The 25,314-nt window shown below is 43.3% G+C and overlaps 1 protein-coding gene across 6 annotated transcripts in view; it reads right to left on the bottom strand.

The window, feature by feature from the left end:
• The window catches only part of MYO9A (myosin IXA), a 160,170-nt gene that overhangs the window by 63,651 nt on the left and 71,205 nt on the right, over positions 1 to 25,314 (bottom strand). For all 6 annotated transcript variants that reach the window (XM_082061177.1, XM_082061178.1, XM_082061182.1 and 3 more), the window contains 2 exons: positions 20,284 to 20,373; positions 2,026 to 2,142 (listed from right to left, as the gene is read on the bottom strand). In XM_082061177.1, coding sequence (XP_081917303.1) covers positions 2,026 to 2,142; positions 20,284 to 20,373 — 207 coding nt within the window. The remainder of the gene's footprint in view (positions 1 to 2,025; positions 2,143 to 20,283; positions 20,374 to 25,314) is intronic.

Raw genomic sequence — 25,314 nt, 5'->3', positions numbered from 1 at the left:
GAGGGAGCTGGTAGACGCCAGCAAGTAGATGTCATCTAAGTGCTGAGATCTATTCCCAGGGCCTGGAGATGTCCGTGATCCCAGGTCACCTCCCAGTTACTCGCTGGTGTTGCCCAACATCAAGACCATATACAGGAGGTTTCTCCAAGTATGAGGTGAAAAGGGTTTCAAGAAGATTGTGCAGTGGTTGGAAAAGAAACAAATTGATGGTCACCAGCTCAGCTCTTCCAGGGCAGGGGAGGGTGGGAATCGCTGGTTGGGGTCTCGGTGGCAGAGCCCAGGACGCCCTTGGCCATGACGTTACTCCTTGAGGGCCAAGGAGCAGCTGTTCCCAGTCTTGCCCAGTGCAAGCAGGAGCTTCTTGTCCCTCTGTGCTGGGAGGAATCAAGTCAGGGGTTAAAACAAGGGGTGAGGAGGTGACGCTGGAAAACAGCTCGAGGGAAAATTGGCTGGTCGATGTTTAACGAAGCTGCTCTCTGCAACTCTGTGCAATGGGCATAACGTCTCTGCTTCAACCCTTCCACCCATAAAATGGGCAGGATTCATGTGTTTTTGTGATTTCTGAAAATTCATCCACGTTCCGGCAAAAATACAAGTCAGAAAACTGGGAAGTGGGAATTTATGAGATGATGCAGGGAGACGGGAAGGTGGTTACGCTGCCCAGGAGCCTCGGCTGGAGGAAGCAGAGGGTTAATGTGCAGCAGCGATGCTGGAAACAGCACAAATTTTGGCTGTTCTGGCTCTTACCTGCTGAGATTTGAGGTTGGGAACTGAAGTTTAATGGCCCATAAACACTGTTGTGTCCCAGTATTACAGACATGCTGACTAAGCAAGCGACTGCATCCTAGTCTGATTTTGTATTTAAATATTAAGGAACAGATAATAGTTTTTTAAAATCATTGGATCATTAAAAAAAAATCAGTGTTTGAGATGCATTTCGTTGTCAAAAGGTATCGACCTTTTCTATTTCATCAAACACACAACATCGCTTTTTTTTCCTGACAGCCCAGACCAAACTTTTGATGACTTAGGAAAAATAAATCAGGAAAGAACACAACCTTTTTGGTAATACATTAAACAGAGGGAGAAGAATGTGCAGTCACAAGAAACGCTGGATGTTACCCATTTTAACAATCTTTCTTGTCAGAAAAGCATATAACCAAATTTTATACATATGTATTTATTTCCAGTCTATAATTACGCTCCGCAAGCATTTCTAGGGAGTTAAATAAAGGGCCGGCTCCACTGCAATTCTCTGCAACTTCAGTCCTCCAGCATAATTCAAACGTAATGGCAGCGCTTAGCAAAACAATCCTCCTTTTGGCAGCTGCGGCTTCAGCCTGGATGTACAAACCCCCCCAAAAACACACACACGCTGCTGGCCCGTGCCCAGAATTCGCGAGCCAAGGGTAGTTGGCGAGATGCGAGCGTGTACGGTTGTGATTTTGGGGTCAGTGTACCCCTGCAGATGAATAGGGGAGAGATTTTGGGGAGGACGTTGCAGCATCCAGCCCCTGCTACCGTGGGAAACATCATGTCGTCCCATCCGTCAGCTCTTTGGGAACGCGGTTCAGCGCCCCGTTGGTTTGCTCTTCCCGTCATGCCCTTTTTTCCCCCCAATCTCACTTTTCTGCTCGTTACAGACATGTTATCTCAATACCTACCCACACCAGAGCTTCTTCGCCTTTTCTAATGATTTTTATGGAGTCACTACATCAAAACACCTCGTATTAGGAAAATTTTCCATTTTTCCCCTCAATTATATACGGTTTTCCACACAAGGAAAAGTCTTTGGCATCGCTCCTGGAGGGGGTGGGGGAACAGCCTTTTGTGGCTACAACAAAACCTCCTCCTCAGCCGCGTGGAGGATAAATTACTTGAGGTGCTTCACCCTTCCTGACTCAGCAAACGCCACTTAAATAACGACGTTTGAAACATTAACCGAGGAACTTGAGTAATGTTTGATCCCGTAGTTTAAATTTTAAAAACGCGAGCGCGTAGCCGGAAGAGCCAGTGAGACGTTACCTTGGTGTTTTCCTCCATGTCCTTGGAGTTGAGGAGCGCGTGGTTAATTCTGAACACTATCCAGTCAAACAGGGCGCTGTACAGCGATTTGGCCATTGAATTCCGCACAGTCACAGCCTGAAAGAGAAAAGCCAAAAAAAAAGGTGATTGGAAATGATTCTTGCCCTGCACTGAAATGGATTTTGCTTCTCAAGCGCCCAAGTCCGATGTTCATATTTCCCCCTCGCCAAAGCTTTTGTTAACTGAGTTTACTCCGAGATAATGCACGAGATCACACCATAAATCCTGTCGCTGGTGGCGAAAGGGAAAGAAATACAAATATATATACGAATTATAAAAAAATTATTAAAAATATGTGTTTAACTTTGCCAAGATCCTTGAAGAGTTTATTTGGGGAGAAGGAAAGGGGAGGAAGGATTTAGCGCAGCTCTTGGCCATGATGGAAATAGATTTTCCTTAATCAACACGCACTTTGGGACAGGCACCTATATACATATGCCTATTACTGTAAAGCAGTAATTCATACTTAAGGATTCTTTCTTGGTTTAAATTATTACCTGGGGTTGTACTACAGCCCTTCAGCTCACACTAATCACCTCAAATCTTCTGACACCAGTTGCCTTGAAATCCTTCTCACAACTCTCCCTTCGTGCTGTGTCATTCAAGTTACTTTGTTTGGGGCTTTTTTGGTTGATTTTATTACACGCAACATAGGTTGGGGTGTTTTGTTTTGTTTTGTTTGCTGCTCTTTTAATTTTTGACGTTTTTCCAAAATATTGCAGTGATGAAGAGAAAATTTCAAGACCAATTCTCTAAGCCTGTGCTCTATCTCAGTTTATTTAATTGAATAAAGCTGGAAAAGCTTAAGTGCTTCTGTCACACCCGAAAAATTAGTCGCTTGGGAAAGACAAAGGCCAAGACTCAGGAATATTTCTTGCTGCCTAATGCTTTGCCGTAGTGTAAACCAGCCCAATTAACTGATCCATCACAAAGACATGCAATTAAAACAAACAAAAATAGTTCTATTTAAAGCCAATGAAGAACGGGGCATCATTTTCTCCATACATTGGTTTATATTCCAATATTTTCTTTTTCCCTTTTATTGGAAGCTATAGAGGATGTGCAGGACTTCACCGCTGAATTTTTCTCTTTTCACAGAATCCCAGAATCCCAGGATGTCAAGGGTTGGAAGGGCCCTGGAAAGCTCATCCAGTGCAATCCCCCCATGGAGCAGGAACACCCAGATGAGGTTACACAGGAAGGTGTCCAGGCGGGTTGCAATGTCTGCACAGAAGGAGACTCCACAACCCCCCTGGGCAGCCTGGGCCAGGCTCTGACACCCTCACCCCCAACAAGTTGCTTCTCAGATTTCAGTGGAACCTCCTGTGTTCCAGTTTGCACCCATTGCCCCTTGTCCTGTCACTGGTTGTCACCAGAAGAGCCTGGCTCCATCCTCCTGACACTCCCCCTTTCCATCTTGATCCCCAGGAATGAGTCCCCCCTCAGTGTCCTCTTGTCCAGCTCCAGAGCCCCAGCTCCCTCAGCCTTTCCTCACACGGGAGATGCTCCACTCCCTCCAGCATCTTGGTGGCTGTGCTGGACTCTCTCCAGCAGTTCCCTGTCCTGCTGGAACTGAGGGGCCACAACTGGACACAAGATTCCAGGTGTGGTCTCCCCAGGGCAGAGCAGAGGGGCAGGAGAACCTCTCTGACCTACTGACCACCCCCTTCTAACCCACCCCAGGTCCCATTGGCTTCCTGGCCACAAGGGCCCAGTGCTGGCTCATGGTCACCCTGCTGTCCCCAGGACCCCCAGGTCCCTTTCCCCTACGCTGCTCTCTAATAGGTCATTCCCCAACTTTTTTCTAAATCAGATGAGGATATTGTTAATTTTGCCGTCCAATAAAGTATTTATTCTTTAGAACAGATCCTGGATGCTGTGACATTATAGATAAAGCCCCTCTTTATCCTACATAACCATCAAAGTACCTATCTAAAGACTGTTAGGGAATATTCTTTCTTTTAAAATTAAGGAGCTGCTGCAATATCAGGAGCGTGATTTCACATTTCCCCCAAGTCATTGGAATGGTCCACTTCAAAAACGAGGGTTTCGCCTTGATTTCTCATTTCAGACATTCACCTCGCATTGCCATATAAAATACCACTGGTCCATAAAAGACTTGAAATAATAACATAACTAACAGAAAACCTGTATGGCAGTTTATCCCTTTCAATATGTTTTCTGTTTGACAGGGTAAAGCTGGGGACGAGTGGCAGGGTGAAGGATGCTCAGTCTGTATTTATAATCCTACGTATATTAAATGTGATTATTCTCTGAAATATATAGCACATATTACATACAGCTTGTCTTCAGGCAGCTTCTTGTCTCTTCTGTAAGATTTACGGGACAATTTAGGCAGATCTGGAGCACCGTGGCGCTCATCAAACTGTTCTGATTTCGCTCACAAAGCAAAAGAAAAATAGCTCCTGCAACACCAAAACGAATCTCAAAGCAGACACGCAAAAATATCGCTGATTCGGAAACCAAAGAGATCAAACGCACTTTAACGTGGCGATTCAGGAAATGAGACAAGTGTTTGATCAACCTGCTTATGAGGCTAGGAAGGATAAATATTGTATTTATTACATGCTAGAAATGGCGCTTGTTGGGGTTGGCCAACCTGATATAAGATATTTGGGTTTCTTCATCAGTTTTCATGATGGGGATGGCATTCAGGCCGCCTTAAAAACAAAGAGGATTTTGGAAGCATCTTTTGCCAAAAAGGAACAAGGGAAAGAGAGACATAAGAACTAGAATTTCTCTTTGAAGTGTTTTGGAGCAAGGGCTCAGAGTTCCGGCAGCGACAGCCTGTGTTTGAGACGGGAAAAGATATCATCTAAGGAAACCAAAATTGTTGCAAATTAAAAGCCTCTGTAAAGCACATTTGTACGTGTTCAGTAGATTCTTAATTCTTAAGATTACAAGATCACTAAATATATAGGAGCGCATCTTCCGTCTGCCACCGTCATCAGGGTTTCTTACTCTGCTCTTCTGTGCTGAGCTGAGATTGGAAACACTCAGGAAAGGTCTTATTTTGCTGGGGTTGTTCAAAACAGTCAGGTAATCTGGGGAAAGCAAAAGGCTTAGAACCGCCCCACAAACTTATAAATGGAAAAAGCAGGGAATCAAGTCAAAGAGGTGTTAATATTTTAAATAGTCTGTCTACTTTAAGAAAAAAATATAGAAAATTCAAGTTTTCTTCCTTCCCCATAAATAGTTTTGCTGGCTGCAATCAAATTCCAAAAATCTATATTTAAAAAAAAAAAAAAAATAGCTATGAAACTTTAGCTTTACAGGCTTCTTTGCTCTAACATCACCATCTTTGCATTAGTCCCCTAAGTACCTCCTCCCACAGCAGCAATGAGTCACGAAGAGCAAAAAGCAGCAAAGGGCCGTACACGATGATGCAAAGGGCTGGAATGTTCCTATCATTTCTTTTTGCAGTGCTTCTGTTGGCCTCTGTTAAGGCCTGTGCCGCGGGCTGGACGGCCAGTGGAGCTCTCAGGACAAAAATGAAAGAAATCATCTTTTTAACAAATGCCAAAACGATGATTTCTTTCACTGGGCTACACATTCAGAAACCACAAGAGCTTCTGTGTAGATAACCAAGATTAAAGCATCTTTTTCACTTCCTAAAAGTCTGGTTAAACCAGCAGCTTTTTATAATACCCACCCTGCCACGATGTCACTGATCTTCTAGAATCTGGACTTGGTCCTGCAGCCAAAACCAGGAGGAATTTCCAGCTTTTTGACCCCACTGTGGTATTAAGGCTCCAGTTGGTTTTTTAGGCGCAGTATCAGCACTTAAAATATATGTATCTACCAGCATATAATCTAATGGGGAATTTTCTAGCCCAAAAAAACATCTTGGATTGAGCACAGGCTGCTGTCAAGGTGGGCTGTCCCAAACACGCTGAGCTCAATCCACTTTTGATTTATGCATATGGATGGGTTTGGTGCTCTCATGGGATAGTTTGGGTTGAAGGGACCTTCCCAGCTCCCCCGGTGCCCCCCCTGCCCTGAGCAGGGACATCTTCACCAGCTCAGGTTGCTCAGAGCAATGTCCAGCCTGGCCTGGGATGTCTCCAGGGATGGTTCAGCCACCGCCTCTCTAGGCAACCTTAATCCAAGGTACCCTTCCCAACCACAGCTCTTGATTCCATCTTCTCGCCAGAGGCCAGGGGAGAAGAAATGCTGAGTTCTACCTTGCACTTGGACATCAGCTCCTTGTAAAACCAACAGGTGACTTCACACGGATGCCCACAAACCACCTTGGTCTTTGTTCTGCTGACTCCAGCTTCTCCCTCTCTAGTGACACTGCAGACCCCGAAGGTCAAAGCCATGACCCATCCTCCTGGCAGATGCCCACTTCACCTTTCACAGATATTTTCACATGATTTTCTGGGACAAGTTCCCCAACATGCAGCCCCCGCAAGTCTTGGATCCGACGTTTATATTATTGACTAACCTCATATAGGAACTAACTCTTGCTGTTGCTCAACAGCAAACCCTCAGATCTTTAGAAGTTTTTCAGGCTAAGAGGAATAAATGAAGCCTGGAGAACAGAGCGGGGGTGGAAACAAATGCTCTGAAAGGCAAAGAGCAGTAGTTTATCATACATAATTGCAGCAATATCCCAGTGGCTGCACATCCCAGAAGTCAAATAGAACTTGTGGAAGGAAAAAGCCATCAAGACATCAGTGGTTTTAATCAGACACTTCCATAGCCAAAATGAGTATTTTGGGGAGTGAGGACCCCATTAGCTCCGGGGAGATCCAGATATTGAAATGCAAAAGCCAGATGCTCTCTCCAATTACTCTGTCCAGCCAAACCCAACCACGGACCGTGTCTGGAACAGCACGGGCCTCTGACATTCAACTCTGACAGAAACACAGCCTGAAGGACTCTTGTAACCAGTATAAACGCTTCCACTGACATTTGGTTTAAAAACAAACAAAAAACCTGAACAAAAGAACCATTTCTGTGCAGTGCAGCTCTCCACGTGGAGACCCAAAAAATGGAAAAGCGGCAGAAGCAAAGCAAAGCAAAGCTCATCCCTTTAGTTATCACGTAGGAAGAGCATCATCCTCATGCACTGACTAACTCCGGGTAATAAATTATTCCCAAGTGGTATCTAAAAGCCGGTTACAGACCTCTAAAGACTTAAAACATCTTATCTGGCCACGGTTGAGAGATCTGCTCGTCATCCCTCAGTGCTAACGCAAATGGTGACCTAAACCGATCCTGGAAAAAACAGAACAGAATGGATGATGGATTTGGGGCTACGGGCAGCTCTTATGACCTGTTCACCCAAAAGAAGCAATTAATATTATGATTTAACAGGCACTGAGTTTGCTGAGGAGGGATGTTGAGCACGGCTCCATCACTGCTACCATAGGTAGAACCCCATGCTTCTCTATGGAAAAGTGAGGTGAAAAAACCCAAATACCATTTTGCACAGAAGAAAAATGCCATTTACCACAGACACATTGGAGAGCAGCAATCTATTTTGGACCACTACTGTAAAAAATGCAGCTTAAGAAGGGTACATGAGCCCAGAGCTGGGTTTTTGAACCCCAGCTCCTAAGTACAGCCTCAGTTAATGGGAAGTGAGAGTAAGTGTAAGCACTAAATCAAATTAAAGCCCTAAATGAGGATTAAAACGCCATGGAGTTTATGAGCTGTGACAGTGTGCAACCCTTATCCTATTTCTTAAGTATTATGCAAATCTACAAAACATCCATAAAGACACATTCAGTTGGTCAACATGGTGTTATTGCACTGTCCAGAATTTTCGGTCAACACGATGCCATTAAACCCCCTCCCAACTTTTCCCCAGGTGACAACGTAGATGTGGGAGCAAGGCCAGCGCATCCCCTCCCGAATTTCTAAAAGCTCCAAGTACCTGCAAACGGGATGTTTAAATACCATTTCTCAGGCACAACTCTGGAAAATTCATTGGGTCTAGAAGAAGATTCGTTAGAAGACGATGATGACTTGTCCCCTTGTTGGTCATGGTTCGTTCTTTCTCCGGTTTTTCAGTATTTCCTCCAAAGACCGTGTGTGTGTTTATGGACTTTATCAACAGAATTTGCTCCCACTGGATAAACCCATTGCCCACTCACCCCCTAAGATATCTTGACAGGCAACTCTTGTCAGTTTTCCAACAAGAACTTGCAATAGTCTCCACAAATTGATTTGTTAAAATAGGAACGAGCTGGATACAGCTGTAGGAACTACCTATGGAACCTTCCGCTCCAAGAGCGCTTCCGTAACGGGTGTGTGAACATACACATGTGTGGGTGTTTCCTGCCCTTTGGAGAGAAAAAAAGCAATGTATGCCCTTTTTTCAGAGCCAAATCAACAAATATGCACCAAAAAACCCAATTAGAGTAATTCCAGGATGGCAAGAAATGTTTCTTTCCCAGTGTAAAGTTCACGAGAGTCAATGTAAAACACAAAGACAGGAGTTAAGTTATTTAAGCAAAGCCAGACACCCCCAAAAAGAGACGTTTTCTGCTTGTGTAGAATAGAAATGGAGAATCCTCCTCTCTTCAGGAAATCAGATTTGAACACAGGAAGACCGGAAATATCCCATTCTCCCTTAGGGCCTTGGATAGACTTCCTATAATTTCTATACAAGGATGAAAGGTCCTTCCAATGAAATATTCAGGGAATAAACATTAAAAACCAGCACTAGGATTCTTCCTCTTCAGGAAATCCCCCCCAAAATCAAATCTAGATGTGGATTTTTAGTGGCTCTACAGCGGCTTTGGTTTTTTGTTTTTCTTTTAATAGGTGGAATAAATGTTCATTGTTTTACCCAATGAATCAATTGGCATTTCTGCTCCCAAGGATTTAGCGCTAAATCCCGGGAACCTGCTGATATCCTTCAAAAAGAATTGAGCAAGCTGTTATCATACACACGATTTGATTTTTGTTATCATTTCACATCTGATTTCAAACTCTTATCAGCCATTCCCATTTTTCCCCGTTTATTCTCTAAGGGGCAATTTGTCCTCATAATTACATTTGTACTTACTGTAACACAAACGGCATATTCCAAGATGACTCAGAGGAAAAAACACATTTTAATATTGCCCTAACGTTTTCTGATGACGCTCCCCTCCTTCAATCAGTTCTGTGGGTCTGAGCAAGATATGTAACTTTAAAATAGGTGGAAAAGAAACAGGAAAAAAGTGCATTTGTTTTCTTATTGCACTCAAAGTATCTATTCAACAATAATTATGCTGTATGAACGAGTAAACAATGAAACAAATCAGTTTGTAGCCTAAAAAAAATCCAAATTCTTAAATATATAATTATTAGCAATGCTTAGCCAGTGTGAAGAGCTATACCACTGCTAGAAATAGGGCTTGGCAGAGATGAGAACAAGGAGAATTAAGAGCAATTTAAGCTCTAATACACTTGATTTGTGGGTCTAACGAACAGGAACAGAAGCCAGCCCTCAACTGAAAAAAGCACACGTAGGCATCGAGGTGATGCATAAATTACAGCATAAATTACAGGATTAAATCAAACGGATTCGAAATATGCTTTTGTTTGAATAAGGCTTAGGAGTGCCAGCGACTAATAAGAGCGCTGGTGTTGGATGAGGAGCTACTGCGTGTATCGATAGTATAATGTCCTGGTTTTGTTAAAAACCAAGTTTCTCTTTTAGTGAATTTGCCTGTCAGCTAAAGCTTCATATGAGCTGCATTTTCCTGGAGAACCAGATACGTGTTTTGGTAAACGTAGCAATGGAATGTGAAGTTACTGATAAGCATGGATGGACATCTCGCAAGAGGGGCAACGAGAAACAAGTGACCAAGAAACTGACCAACTGTGTATAACATTCCATTCACGTGAATACTTCATATAAAAGTGTGAGATCATGAGGATCCCTTCCCTTCTTTTCCCTTTTGCTTATGGCCGACCTTAGGAGAGGACCTTGCTAGTTGTCCCTGCGAATTGAGGCCTAGTGACAGACTGAATCCAGCTCCGGTTGGCTGCAGAGTCCAGTCCAGGACTTTGGGTGCCGGCTCTGCAGCTGCTGAGACTTTCAAGATTGGTTTTGTATATTTTGTATTATTTTCTCTATTCTTATTAGCAGCATTAGTAAAACATTGTTAATTTTTCCAGCTCTCTTCTCTCTGTTCTTCTTTCCCTCCCAATTGCCTGTCCTGAGTGGGAAGGAGGAAGCAGGGGGAGAGGAGGTTAACAATACATCTGCCAGGGTTTTATTGTCGCCCCGCAATCTAAACCCTCAACATACAAAAACCCAATTTTGATCTCTGGCGCTACTACTGTTAGGCAAGGCCTAAACCCCTCCTTTAGTCCAAAGACAGGTTTTAGTGTCTCGCCCTTATCTCACACCAGGCTCAGCCTATTTGGCGGGTCTCAAGTCCCGCGTGTGCGCGGGGTGAACTCTGGTTTCCTGCTGTTCTGCTCGCAATTTCTGAGCGAACGCACCGTGCGTCTGGTTTCCATTCGCAGCGTGTCCTGCGGCGGGTGAGAGATTAAGCAGCTTTTGTGGTTCCCCTTTGGGTCACGGGCTGTAGGTTGAGACAGGCAGGCCTAGCTTTTTTATTTTAAAACCGAGGCTTAACACGCAGAGGAAAGTACTCGTGCAGGATATCAGGCTCGAGCTTAATCCCTGTCTTGGCATCACGGAGTATTATATCATACTCGGGCTGGAGAAGGATGATGTAATTTTCCATGCTCGTATTTTATCTTAGTATCAAATTAAAATCCTGTCATTCTCATGTGTGCTTTTCCTAAGAGAACAGCATCATTAACACATCACGCTGATTCCAGCCTGCTAAAGGTTTTTTGATGATTTTTATGTTTAAGGAGGAGGAAAACTGATCTTTAAAAGGATCAGTGGAAGAAGAGAAGTGAAAAATGCAAGAGCAGCCTAATTACAAAAAGGAAAAGTTCATTTAAAAATGCTATAAAATTTCCTACAAAGGCTACTTTTTATGTTTTATTTCTATGAATGTACCTGAAACAAACTACATCCCAAAAAATATACCCCAAAAGCCACACTAAGCCTTGCATTGCCCCAGCACCCCAGGCCGGGCGGCAGCGCCTTGTCCTGCCAGTGGATTTTATCCAAGGGATGCAAGTGTCAGTGATGCTTTCCAGAGCTTACGGGTGGATTTTACAAAGAGAAAAAATAGAGCGGAACGTCATCACAATACAGCACTGAATCGTTCTCCAATGTAACAATGAACTAAGGCGGCATTGAAGAATCTTTTTCACGGAATCAGTTATGAAGTTTTCAGATTCAGAGAGATTTTTGGGGCACTGTTTTCTGACTTTACATACCAAGCATATTTTTTTAATTCTTCTTGTGCTCTCCTTTCTCTAGTATCAGTTTCCCAGAACCTTCCATCGTCACCATCCTTGGACCAGTACCCCAGTATCACCATCACCTTCCTTGGCCCAAGGTCCAACACTGACCTGCCCACCCATATTACTCAGAGGTATTTTGAGGGGCTCTCCCAAATTGTGCCAAAATATTTCCCCAAATATCCCAGCCACAACAGGAGAAGTCAAATAAATGGCTTTATCCAGTGAGACAATCTTGCTACACTAGTAACTCATCAGGTTGGCAAGAAAGTCCTCCAAGCTCCCGGCTTATCTTACTTGGAAGCGAACAGACGGGAGACCCGTCATCCCCATCACAGGCTAGCTCCTGCCTCCTATTTATTTTTAGAGACGTTTTGCAAGTCCCTGTCTATGGCATTGTCACATCGTAGCTGAATATCTGTCACATCTTTCAGAAGAAAGCACTCAGGTGATAGTCAAAATTAAACCAACAAAAATCTTGTTAGCGGTTTTCTCCAAGTCTCAACTGTGGAGCCACGTGGTTATGAGCATCATCTTCCTCAAATGATTTCGGTCGAATCCTTCAGCATTCTGATTTGGACAGTGTGGTCAGAAAATGTCGTGTGTAACAAATCCAAAGAAACAAATCAAAAAATCCTCTCTCTTCCCAAAATAAATCTGTTCCAGAAAATGAGTCTGTAACACCCCTAGGGAAAGGTGCTCACGTAGAGCAACCACGAGCCCACCACGAAGAGCTGCAGAAGAACAGAATCATCAGGCAGACAAATTTGACACTATTATAGAGAAACTTGTTCTACCATTGTACCTTTATCTTCACTACAGGCTTTTTCAATTGCAAGCTTTCTCAAAGAGAAACGATTTCTCATCACACCTTGGCTGCCGTAGCTGGAGAGGCAAAGTCTGTGCAACAGCCACGAAGCTTCTACACCTTCACCTACGTCAAAGTGCTGAGAAGAAATCAATCTAAACGTATTGAGATCGGGATTGTATTGAAAAATCCCATATTCTAAGCATCTGGAGATGGGAGGATGATTACGGGCAGCACAGTCCACAGAAAGTCACAATTTCCCCTCTTCAAGTCCTTATTTTGGACGCCACTCAGAAATCTCGAAATCTGAGAGTCTTCCTTCTTTGTTTCCAGATATTTGTGCCAAATAAATAGCATGAACACAGCTAACTCACAAGAATTTCCATGGTGGAGCAGAGAAGAAGAGGAACGTTTTGTGTAGATGAGGTTCTTAGGGCCACGGCTTAGTGGTGGACTTGGCAGGCTTGGGTTAATGGTGGGACTTGATCATCTCAAAAGTCTTTTCCAACCAAAACGATTCAATGATTCTATGATCTTCGCACACAAGCGCTGGGTTCCCAGCATCTTCAGACATACGTTGTCAACCATGAAGTTCTTCAAGTTTGGGAGATGATCGTAGACACAAGCTCCGCTGAGCCAATATCTCAACATCATCTCCTAAGCACTGCTTTGTGGGAACGTTAGGGCATATTATCACCTCATAATACGTGAAAATCATAAAAAATGGGTTAATAAAAGACCCAACTCGGTTAATAAAGGAGGGATGCTGCATCCCATGAAGAAATATGGGCAGGACACCAGTCCTATAAAACCACCGGGTTAATCTAATCCATATTCTATCACCAAGCATTTTGAAGGGAAAAATGAGACACCTCATCCCACGAACGACCTTCTTTTGAAGTTCCACGCTGCCAGGTTGTCCTCATGTCCTGAAGCAGAGACGCCCGCTTGACTCATAAAAGCTTTGTGGAGTTTTCGTTTTATTCTATTAATAATTTTCTGGTAATTCTGAAGCCACTCATCAAGGTACGAGGTCTTCAAAGGCCTCCTGCTAAGCTCCTGACGCTAATTACCTGCGGTGACAACGAGTCTCCTCAGGTAATGAGCATAAGTAGGTGCTTCCAGCAGTTTTGCTACTTTCCATTCCATTAACTGTCCCTGTCCTCATACCTCGGGACTGAGAATTTTCATTCCACTTTCTTCATGCTGTTCATTATTTTGTCTCCTTTCCATTTTTTCCTCCTCTAATACTTTCAGTCTGTTCAATTTTCAGTCTGTTAAATGCTAATGATTAGTTGCAACTATTTTTTTTGACATCTTAGGTAGCATTACGCCGTTTGATCCTGGAACTCCATTCCTTTTCTGTTCATAATGGTCTAAAAAAGGCATTAGACAGTAGCACTAGTAGGATATAAGCTAACGAAACATCGCTCAGCTCTTGGCCGTAATTAAACGTTTTTTCCCCTCATTAAGGTCGGCTCCACAAGGCTTTTCTATCTCGTATCTCTGCCAATTACCTGTTACCGTGCTGAAGATTAAATGTTCTCCTTCCCAAGCTCAACCCACTAGGACAGCACAGTTTATCACCCGAAACAACCATCTAGTGATGGTTATTCATGGACTTGCCAAGTCTATTCAACACCAGATTTTCGGGAGACTGAATATTCTGTTTATCAAACCTGACCTGAATTGTAGAAGCGCATTTCTAACTAATCATTTGCTGTAGATAGATGTGTTTAGTATTGATTTATTTATTTTTTTAAGAAGCCGAGGAAGCGAGATCTGTCTGACACAGATTCCTCAAGGCTTTTCCACTTAAGTCTGTGCACGTTGCATCATCAAGCGGGAAGTTAGGGGCTGGGGAAGAGAGATAGTCTTGTAGCCAAAGGGCTGAATTTCACCTGGAAAACTAGAACCTCTGCTGTGTCTTCACTTTAATGTCAGCACTACCAGGAAGGTAAACCTTTTGTCATGGTCATTTGCTCATGTCCACCTTCCTCTTTCTCTCCCCTGTGTTACCTGCAAGTGAGAGATAGGATGGTAGCTGGGGAGGCGAGTATGCGCAGCCCGATCCTGGCCTGCTGGCAGCCGATCCTCCTCCTGATGCTGGGACCCATCCTGTCCGGCTCTGCCACGGGCCGTCCACCGCGCTGCCAGTGCTCTGCCCAGGAGCGCGCCGTCTTGTGCCACTGCGAGTGATTCACGGTCATGCCCGAGGGGATCCCCACCGAGACCAGGCTGCTGGACTTGGGCAAGAACCGCATCAGGACTCTCAACCAGGATGAATTTGCCAACTACCCTCACCTGGAGGAGCTGGAGCTAAATGAGAACATTATCAGTGCCATTGAACCTGGGGCTCTCAACAACCTCTTCAGCCTCAGGACACTGGGGCTCAGGAGTAACAGGCTCAAGCTGATCCCCTTGGGAGTGTTTACTGGACTCAGCAACCTTACCAAGCTAGATATTAGTGAGAATAAAATTATGGTCCTCCTAGACCACGTGTTCCAGGACTTGTACAACCTGAAGTCTTTGGAGGTGGGGGACAATGACCTTGTCTACATCTCCCACCAGGCTTGGACGTATATGTACGTACATGGATGTATAGCTGTGCATATTTCTGCGGAATGAAAAGCATTTTGCAGATTCAATGGCAATTGGAGTGCTCAGCAGAACCTCACAGGACTGGTCCCTGCTGTCCTTCCGTGGCCACGTAACCACCGGCAGGGAACACTCATTCGCTAAATATTGAAACAAAGATAAGATGGCACATGACACCCTACAAAAGCTTGCAAATAATAATTTTCAAAATATCTTGGCGTTACGTAGGGTGTTAATAGACCCCAAGAACGAGGGATGCTTAGGGCAGTGCAGAGGGACTTAAAATACAATTGCATCCCAGGCCTTGCTATCATAATATAGAAGAACAACATCGGGGTAGGAAATAATATGCCTATTTTTTTTGTGCTCCACAATCTCTGCTTGTAGGCACCTCCCTGGACATCTAACCTGGGCTCTTTTAGTTCCGCTGCCTTTTTAATACACTCATTTTCCACTTAAAATTATGAATACCCATGAAGTTAAATACAAGACATATTTACGGTGATGCTCATCGCATCAAACAACCAGCTCCTAACAGCTTTGCAAAATTAAAGGCAGGCAAGAATCAGGTCAATTTTTGCCCAAGAAATTCTCTCATGTCTTTTATTTCCTTCTCTTGGGCAATTTCACATCAGACTTCTTCCAAAAGTGTGAACTAATTCATTAACTAACCCTTAGGGATAAGATAAAATGTCCTCGGTCACAAATGGCTGAAAATTATAAAGATTTGTTTAAAAAAATGTCTTTTTGCAAAGTCATTTGCTTCAGAAATATCAACAGAACTAAATGAATTGAAGGCGTCGTGGAAACAAAATCTGTTTTCCCAAAGGATGCACAAGAGGATTCACTAACAGATGTATTTAGTTTGGGAACAAGTTTTTCGTCAGCTGATAAAAACACCGAAAAAAATGCAGAGACTTGTGAAAAACAGGGAAGCGGGTGACAGACACCAGGCGAGATGGGAAAAACCTGGATTATTTGAAGTCTTTAGATAGAAGCAGGAAGACAGACGTGGCCCAGACGGGCAGTTCCTTGCACAGATTGAGTTTAAGATGATGTTTAGATCACAAGGAGGATCAAGAGAAAGCTTTTTAATGACCACCAAGCTCTCCAGAAAGATTTGATTAATATTTAGTGTGCTTGGTTTTTCTTTTAAACACCTGCATTGTGGCTAATGAAACTTTCCTACTTCTGTAGGAGGACTTTAAAAATGCATATCATGATCTATTAAAAAATGCCCAGAGTCTGGAGATGAGGGGCACTTGTAGAAAGACAACAGCAACCTTCAGTGTGTGTTATTATTCTGCTACCATTAAAATCCCATTTTCCCCTATTTCATCTATGTACCTGCTATATTTTACCTTATTAGAAAGAACGCTGTGGCTGCAGATGCCCAGCGTTCGAGACAGATCTGAATCGATCACCCCAGACACCATGGATGGGTCCTTTGCTCCCACAGTCAAATAAATCTCTCTTGGAAGGGTCCTTACCACGGCATTTTATTGCTAAATGAAGCGGACTTGGCCAGCTCGTTACCAAATATTGTCCTTACCCTGCATGCTTACACTGTGATTTCTCTGAAAATCCATTAATCGCTCTGTTAATTCACCGTCTCGCTGCTGATAAAGACGTCGGCAGCTGCTTTGGACAGCGAAGCGAGAGCTCCGAACACAACCGCAGCCTTTCATGTCTGCGCAGCCTTTTCTTCCTAAGTTTATCTACAGCTTCTAAACCTTCGCGTTAGACCAAATGACGCAGCCGTTTCAAACACTGCATTAAAATACCATCCAGCTACTATAAAAGGCAAAATGAATGGTTGCGGGAGGCAGCTCTGCGGCGGACGAGCCAGCGTGGCTCTGAAGATAAGAGGCAGCTGCCAGAGGTAAATATAAGCATTATTTATGGATGTGGCGGCCTCGTTCATTTAAATGTCGACAGTCGGAGAGCAGACAGGCAGCTCTTCCCACTGTGGACACAGAGGGCTGAGAATGAAGCTCCTGTTTGCCATCAGTGCCACAGCAATGTCGATTTTTATCTCCCAAACCAGGTCTCTCCTGGACTACCGCTCCTTAATTTTAGAAATATCAGTAGTAGCGTTAACATCAAGGTCAGACACAAGCTCTTAACAATGCGTCATGATTTACTGAGCGATCGGAAGAACCTGATGGCACATTGAGCTTTGAAATAATCCTTGTAACGCCCTGGGGACGGGCACTGCGTACATAGTGAGAGACACCACATCACAGCTTGAAATGAGAGCTCAGTTCCCAACAGGTGCTGCTATCACACTTCTTGTATCCTCCTGTGAAAAATGGAGTAAAACAAAATCTGTCTGTGCCGGGGACAATTTGTTCAACCGAAGACAACAGCGCTGGCAACTGCTGGTACACAGGAGGCACCACTTTTGTTTGTTGGAGTCCTACCTTCTCGTTGGACTTCAAGATAGTATTTTAACTCATTAATCTGATTTAGATCCTCCAAGGTCGTCCAGCAGAACAGCTGGACACAGGCAAGACTCAGGAAGTCTTGACTTGTTAAAAGAAACGCAGAGTTGACGAAGCCAAAATTTCTGCATGACATAAAACCGTCACGCAACCCATCGGCAAAGCCCAAGGCAACCTGTGAGGGCTAAGCCATCGGGAAAAGTCCTAAGTGAAGAAGTACAATATGAGTAAACAGAGAGGAGATGGTAGCCAATTGTAGCTATTTCCTTCAACACCATCAGCTTCAGGCTGCTGGGACGTCCATCTGCAAGTTGTCCCCATGAGGACATTTTCAGTAACTTTTACCCAAGCGTCAAAATGTGCCAGAATAAAATCTCTAGCTTTACAGAAATTACTGCAAAGATGAACAGAACAAACTCAGGAGGACGGCCTGATATGAATTTATAACTGTCATGAAGGAGAATATATCAAGCAATGAGTTGGCAAGCCGATTAAAAAGAAAAGCCCCAGAGCACAGGCCAGTGTTTCTAATCAGCGCACGATGACGAGGCAGCGAGCGAGCACGCAGACCAAGAGGAATGCGGCTTCGCTGCACGTCCAACAAAGGCATCCGGCATCCTCCTCTGCGTGCTCGTGGGGCTACGGCTCGGGAAAATGGCTGAGAAAAGCCTTGGTTTGCTCTAATAAAGTCCAACCTCAGCTCTGATGCCTCCAAACCTCTAAATAAAAGGATTGCCCTAGGCCACCTGTGTCTCCTCCGCCCATTCAAGACTATTTGCCACAGAATGGTGACATTAGAGTTCACTGTTTCATGGGAAGTATTTCTACGTTGAGTTGTCACCCATGTTTCAATGCTGTTTGATGAAGGGGATCAGCAAAATCAGCCCCTGCGCAGAGCACAGAACATGAACCAAAGCCAGGAGTCCAACCACCCGCACCAAACGTGACGTCTTGTTAGGATGGGGTAGATGCACGTCCGAACCTCATCAAAGCTCAAGAAGTCATCCCAAGATCTCAAGGCTTTTTAAATAAGAAGGTTGATTTCAAATTCAAGCTGCACACTTCCAGCTCCTCTAATAATTCAGGATTCATAGAGGTTAAAGACAACCAAGAAACACAGGTCCAGCTCTCCCGCTTCCTGAGTGGTCCCATCAGTGACGTTGGAGGTGGAAGCCCAGTGCTGCTTCCTCCCACTTCACCCCCAAAGCCCAATAATTTACTACTTCCACTCATTGTTTAGACAAGGTTTCAGAACCAAATCAAATTTCTTGGAGTTCCTTCTTTTGCTGAGTTCTGGCTCTTCTTTTAACAACCACCACACTGTGCCAGCTGCCTATTTAAAATTGTTCAAAGCCTTGGAAGGCACTTGGTAGATCCAAGCTGCTCTACTTGGTGGTGTAAAAGAGCAAGTACATGTCAAGCTGACATTTTTACAATCCTTTTTTTGAGGGCCACTGCAGGACAGTCTTTTCCAGACAAGTTCCTCTCAATCTTTCAGTGTATCAACCAGCAATGCAAAAATCATCAAGCGTTTTAACATCTGGAAAATCAAGTAACTGCTCCATACATCATCGCTCTATCAGGAAAGGCCTGTGAGTTATAGGAGTCATGGTGGGACAGTCATGTCTGAAAACCCTCAAAACCTCAATCACTCCATTCATTTGAGCCAACTATAATGCTCTTTTGTGAAACACCCAAGAAGAATAACCAACCCATTGGCTCCCAACAGCGCCAAGAGTCCAATTAGTCACGAGTGGGATTAACAGAGAGCGGTATTCTTTGTCAAGTCCCCAAATGTCAAACGAACCCTACTCTTCCTTCCCGATTCAGATGGATCCCCATTACATTCACCTCTCATACCCCCTGAGGCAGAGGAAGATCAGGAGAAGACCTCTTATCATAGTGAGGTTCCATTTGCTCCTGTTGGTGGTGAAGCTGCTGCCGGAGAGAGGTCACTAGCGGATCACATTTGGTAGTTGGGATGCTGGTGTTGTGAGGACAGTGATAGGCATCCCCTGTCTTTTCTTAGCACAATTCACAGCTTCTTACAAAATGATTTCGTCATGGAGATGATGTTAACTTTGCCCCCGAGTCACCACACCTTGATTTTTCATTTCTTTTACTAGATATTGGTGACAAACCTTTCTAAGTGACAAGCTGAGATTTGTGAGCAGTGACATCACCAAAAAAAACATTTTGGAAAGCACCTGAGAAATTCACATTCAGACATTTTAGGTGGTAAAGGGGACTCTGATCTCAACAGAAGAGCATTTTGGTAAGACTCTTTGAACTCAAAACCTGGTGGTCCAGGTTAGAATATTATTAGAAAAAAAAATAATAGAAGAAACAGTTAAATCCAACAGCTAAATGCAGCAAGGTGGTTGAAGGCACATTGCTGCACGTTGTCCCATCAGCACAGCTGTTGGGAAGCTTAAACACAGTCCCAAAAGGGGAGAAAAGACAGCGTTTTTTCTGGAAAAAAGGAATCAAAATACCTCCAGCTGACCCTAATGACAACACATCATGTGCTTAATTATTTGCAACACAACAGACTGATCTCAGAGACATTACTCAAGATGTTGCCAATTCTCATATGGCCAATATGACAACAGGAGGGAGGCGAGGGCCCAACGTTCTTCAGCCCAGGGGATACAAGAAATGCTGAAACCAACACAAAAGGATTGCAGGAGAATAAAGCTTATATACTTTTGAGAATATGAGACTTAATAACACTTACACAACCGTAAGTCATTTAAAAAGTTGAAGATTATCCCAGAATAATGTGAAAACCTGCTTTCCAAGAACAGCGTAGAAGGTAGAGTCGATAATTTTCTGTATTCATACACATCAGCTTCTCCTATATGTGCTTAGTTTTACATAAATAAATAAAAACCGAAATAAACTCTACCAGAGCCAAGTCCACATTTCAGCCTCATTTCAAAGCATTCAGAGGCACCCCAAGAGTTTCCCTTTCAATAATAAACATGTACAGACCTCAGCTAGTTTGTACGGTAAGATGAGCTTCTCTCCCACTGTCACCGTCTTTCTGGTCACCAGGGCCTCAAACAGCATCTCTTCTTTCACCTAAAACAAGAATCTGGATGTTAGTGATTCATCTAGGATTTTTTTTTTCCACTTTCAAATGTTTATAAATTGTAAATGTATACGTTTAAAATGTAGGCATTTAATTTTTTATAAATTAATTTATTATAAATTTAGAAGATACACATCTATAATTTTTTAGCTTTTTAAAACACTTTTGCCAGACTTTACGGAGTTAACATTCAGCGGATAAAACTGAGCCAGACATTGGGTGGAGAAAACTCAGCACATAAACCCAACACCAGAAACCAGACACCGCGGTATCCAAAGGAACCTGATTTTCCGCATTCAGTCACCGCATTTCCAGCAATTTCCCATGGGTAACCTTTAGTCCTGGTGCAGCTCCTCCCTCCCACGCTTTTTCTTGGCAAAATAAGTCAACTTTCTAGTGTTGGCGAGATGACATCATACCAGTTACTCTACACACAAGCAAAATCGTGTCATTGGGTTAAAACAGATCCAAATTGAGGGGTTTTTTTTGGGTGTTTTTCAGGGTGGGGATGAATGAGGAGGAAGAAACCTTTTGAAAAGCACCTGATATTTACTCGGCCGTTCACACATGATATTTAGGGCCTGAAGACAGCAGTTCTCAGCCAGGGGACAATCTCTAATCAGACGCAACAGAAACCGGTTTTCAGGAAAAAAATCAGTTGTACAAACAGACACGCTTTGGCAAACAGGTAAATGGTGCTGACAAATGTAGCAGCCTCTGCCGTGCATTGTTGGGAAAAAGCCTCCTTTCTGGCCAGGTTCGCTTGAGTCGCTCTTATTTCTTATTTATCCACGTTCCTGAACTCATCCGAGGCTGTATTTTTATCCCAGGTAAACCACTGATGATTTGACACAGATGACGGGAAACTTAGTGGTTTCTGTACTTTGATTTAATGCTTTAACCGATTAATTAGGAGGAGCAATGCAAACAAGCTGAACCTAAGAAATTTCACAAGCATGATACTGTTCTGCTCAGAAAACTACTTCTTCCTACCAAAAATGTTGTCATAGGAGTCTCCCTGATAAACTCCAGCGACTTTCCCTGCACTACCCACTAACATGAACTTCTTGGTGTGGTGTGGAAAGTAGAAAACATCAGGTCACCCATATATGACCCTCACCTACCAGCAAGTCCTACGGCACTGGAACTTGAACCTCAACACCTTGAGGTTTGTTTCATTTGGCCTCGGTGATACCGTAGTTATCAGTTATTATGATGTGATTTGGCCTTTCAAAACCGAGCGGGGGAAAAAATGGCTTGTTTGAATTATCAAAGGCAACAAGACAGAGGGATATCAGATTGTTATCAAAACAGTTCAATGTCATATTCCTTACCAGCCTAAATGCTCCCAAGTCCCAGATTTGTCAGCAAACGTGAGGATTTTAAGCGGTTTAAACAACAACCTGTGCTATCCCTCACTATCTGCGTCTCATGTTCTCCCCGGTTTCCTTCTCCCTCTGCTCTTGGGGTGGAGGAGACCTGTAGATGCGTGTCCTTCATCTCTCAAATCAGCTTTTCATATAAAAACACACTTGGCAAAGATGGGAAGGGAATCTCTGCATCTAATTTTCATTTAAGGTCACAGCTTGAATGTAGCTGATTCCTTAAATTCACTAAAATAGAGATAAAACCCATCCTAGCAGATTAGCAAAGAGGAGACCACAACTTCTTTATTTCGTGCCCTGGGAGTTACACTTCGAAGTTACATTTAGTGGATTTTTTTGCTTTCTGGTGCTGAAGGGCAAGCCCTGCTCTGCTGCTTAAATAAAAGCTACACAGCCTGTAGTTTATATCTTAATTACAGGAACAAAATAGAGATTTAAGACTTCAGTGCCACGTGCAATTGGAAGCGATGCTGAGAAGGCTCGAGCTCTACAAGGCAGCGAGGGGTGACGGCCAATGCCAAGGCAGGTGGAGATCACTTCTCCGGTAATGCTGGGCTATTATGTTAGAGCAAAGGAAGAAAAATGAACCATTTCCAACTCGAGAACGAGAAAACACGGCTTTCTGTGGCTCCTGTCATATTTGAGAAAGGGATTAGTGCTCATTCAAAAGCTGCCCAGGGTGGAGCAACAGAAAAGAAATTCAGATTTCTATCAGTTCTTCTTGAAAAAGTTCTGAAGCTTTTCTTGGGAGTTGCTTTCAAACAACCAGAAGGTTTTCTGACTTGAGTTCTGGCTTTGAGGAAGATGATGAAGGTGAAGAAGAAGATGATGAAGGTGAAGAAGACGATGAAGATGAAGAAGGTGAAGAAGAAGAAGATGCAAGGGGGTGAACTAGATGGACATCCCTTCCAACCCAAACCATTCTACAACTCTATGATCCCCAAAACTTCATCCAAAAAATGGATCCAGAAGAGAAAGCTCCTGGTAACCCTCACTCCCTTTAGCTCCCCAATCACTTTCTGAAATGTTTAGCACATCTATCGGATCCTGCTGGGAAACCGAAGAGTAGTTTTCAGTAGAAAAAAACCCAAGCATATAAACCTCCTATGAAGGGAGACAATAGCTCCAAAATCCCATCATTAGCTCCAAAACTTCATCAATGCACAAAGAGATCTGGCAAAACTCATTTAGAATCATAGAATATCAGGTTGGAGGAGACCTCAAGGACCATCTGGTCCAACCTTTCTTGGCAAAAGCCCAGTTAAGACATGATGACACTTGATTACTTATATTTATCTTCATTTGCATTGAGGCTCGTTGCTTAAGCCTAGAAACTAAATATATTATAAAACTGCTCCATTGAGCAAAGAAAGAATTTACCTTCCTTAGTCAATGCTCCATCTACAGAAATAATTTCTGGTGTTAGTAAATGTACACAATCAAAAGTTCTTGCTCGTCTAACAGAAAAAAGAGAGTCTCTCTTAGCACATTTCTAATCAATCGCTTTTGTTAATAAGCCCACAAATGAGGCTTTGGGTGAGAAACACAGTATTTTCCTTGGTTTTACACAATCCTCTACGATTTCTGCAGAGGAACCGCGACTCTTGCAGCTCCACGTCTGCTCGATCCATCAGGCAGCCTTGCCATCGCCTATTTCAGCAAAGTTTAAACAAAGGCCATGAAAAACCTGCCAAAAGCCTCACATAATCCACACGCTATGGCTATTCTTGCGAAAAAAAAAAGAAGGAATCAGGGTCTTACTGTAAATGAAACAATGATCCACGGAGTCTGGCCAAAATCCTATATTGCAGTTTGCTTTTTCAGCAAATGTTGGTCTGAATGTTTTAATAAAGCAAAAATATGTTGGATGGGGTTGTGGGTATCTAAGAAAAATCAAATTCATCACAGATCGTCATCTCCACCCTGATTCCTTCCAAAAATCTGCCTATCAGCTTCATTTTCTAGGGGCGCAAACCTCATCATGCAGAGGAAGGATCGTTGTTGCATTAACCGCTGCACAGGGAAATTCCCTCTGTTGGCCTTCGAGGCTCGGAGGCTCCAACATAAACCAGCTAAGCTCACAATAATTTAGGCCAGACTTCCCTTTGTGCGGCGAAAACATCTTAGTTTGGCCTAAATGTTTGATTTTAGCCAGGTTGTTGGCTGGTTCCTCTCCATGAGGAGCTCAGCATCTTCTTTCCTGGTCTCAAAAATGACCAATTCACCTCCTGTTTATCGGGATCTTTCCACCCAGGTCCCGCCAAGCACCCAGTGGCTGTATGAAAAGAAGTTCAACTATTTGTCAACTAATATTTTTAATCCGAGATGATTTTTCAGGCTTAGCGAGTAAATCCCAAGAGGGAATTAATGACTCTGGCAAGGCGATTCCTATTTTCAGCAACAATGGTGTGAAAAGCGAGACTGTGTGCGGTTCAGCGACCACATTAAAAAATAAAGGGAAATAAAAATAATTACGCACATAAGACAAGATACAAAGTGTCAAATGTTTCAACCAATATTTTTGGTCTCTGGCTACGAAGAATTCACTGCACTTAATTTGGAGAGTTGCAAGTAGCTAACGAATGAATGAAGTGTAATGGATTTTCTTTGTGAGGATCTGTTTGAACCCTTTAGGTCTCCTTTTGGTCAAAATTGAAGAAACATGTCAGAAAAACTATCAGGATTTCAGAAGACTTCTGAAAATGAGATTATTTGCTTTATTTCAGCTAACTGGGCAGTTGGTCTATTGGAAGCTTTGCACACAAAGGCAACTAATGTCTCCAGTTCATGGAGAAATTACCATGGAAATGCAACTTTAAGGACAAGCAACAGCAGCTACCCAAACCCAGCAATATAATTCACAAGATCTGCATCGCCTGATCTAATTAACAAGCATTTTATGCTGTATAAAGTCATTTAGCTTGCAGAATTACCAAGATAAACAGTCATCTACCCCTTTGCTCAGCTATACCAGATTCTAGTGCTTTTTGAAAATGGTGGAATTAAAAATACATCTATTTCTTTTTCTTTTTCTCTGTATTGTTGACGCTATCTGCAAGTGAGCACGGTATCCATGCTCTGTGCTGTACCAAACCACAGCACTAAGATGCCATTGGCCCTATATGGCTCACGTGGACACGTGCAAGAAAATACCCCAATACTTTACAGCACACAGATGTTGCAGGAGAGTTTGTTTGCAGAAGAAACCCAGGGCAAAGACCCAAAGCCTGGAACGTTTTCAGATCTCTAAGTCACTCTCTTATTCAAAGCTTTTTTAAAAAACAATTATTTCTTAACTGACTTGGCGCCCTCGCTATGGCCATTTTTAACGGAGTAAGATCAACAATGTTCTCCTCCAAACTCGTGTTTTCCTTCTGTTTATTTCTCCAGTCTCCAAAGCCAAGAGGCAAAGAGCATCCAGCTGCTTACACCCATATTTTACAGAAGCCTTCCCCTCTTGAAATTCAAACCATTAATGAAGTGCTATGAAAATCCGAGAGCCAATTCCCGACCGACTTCTTTAAGTAGGGAGATAGCACACCAGTT

Source organism: Streptopelia decaocto (genome assembly GCF_964273445.1).
Source record: "Streptopelia decaocto genome assembly, chromosome: 9".
Classification (NCBI taxonomy): Eukaryota; Metazoa; Chordata; class Aves; order Columbiformes; family Columbidae; genus Streptopelia; species Streptopelia decaocto.
Note: the sequence above shows the minus strand (reverse complement) of the source record. Positions and strands in the feature narration are given on the sequence as shown.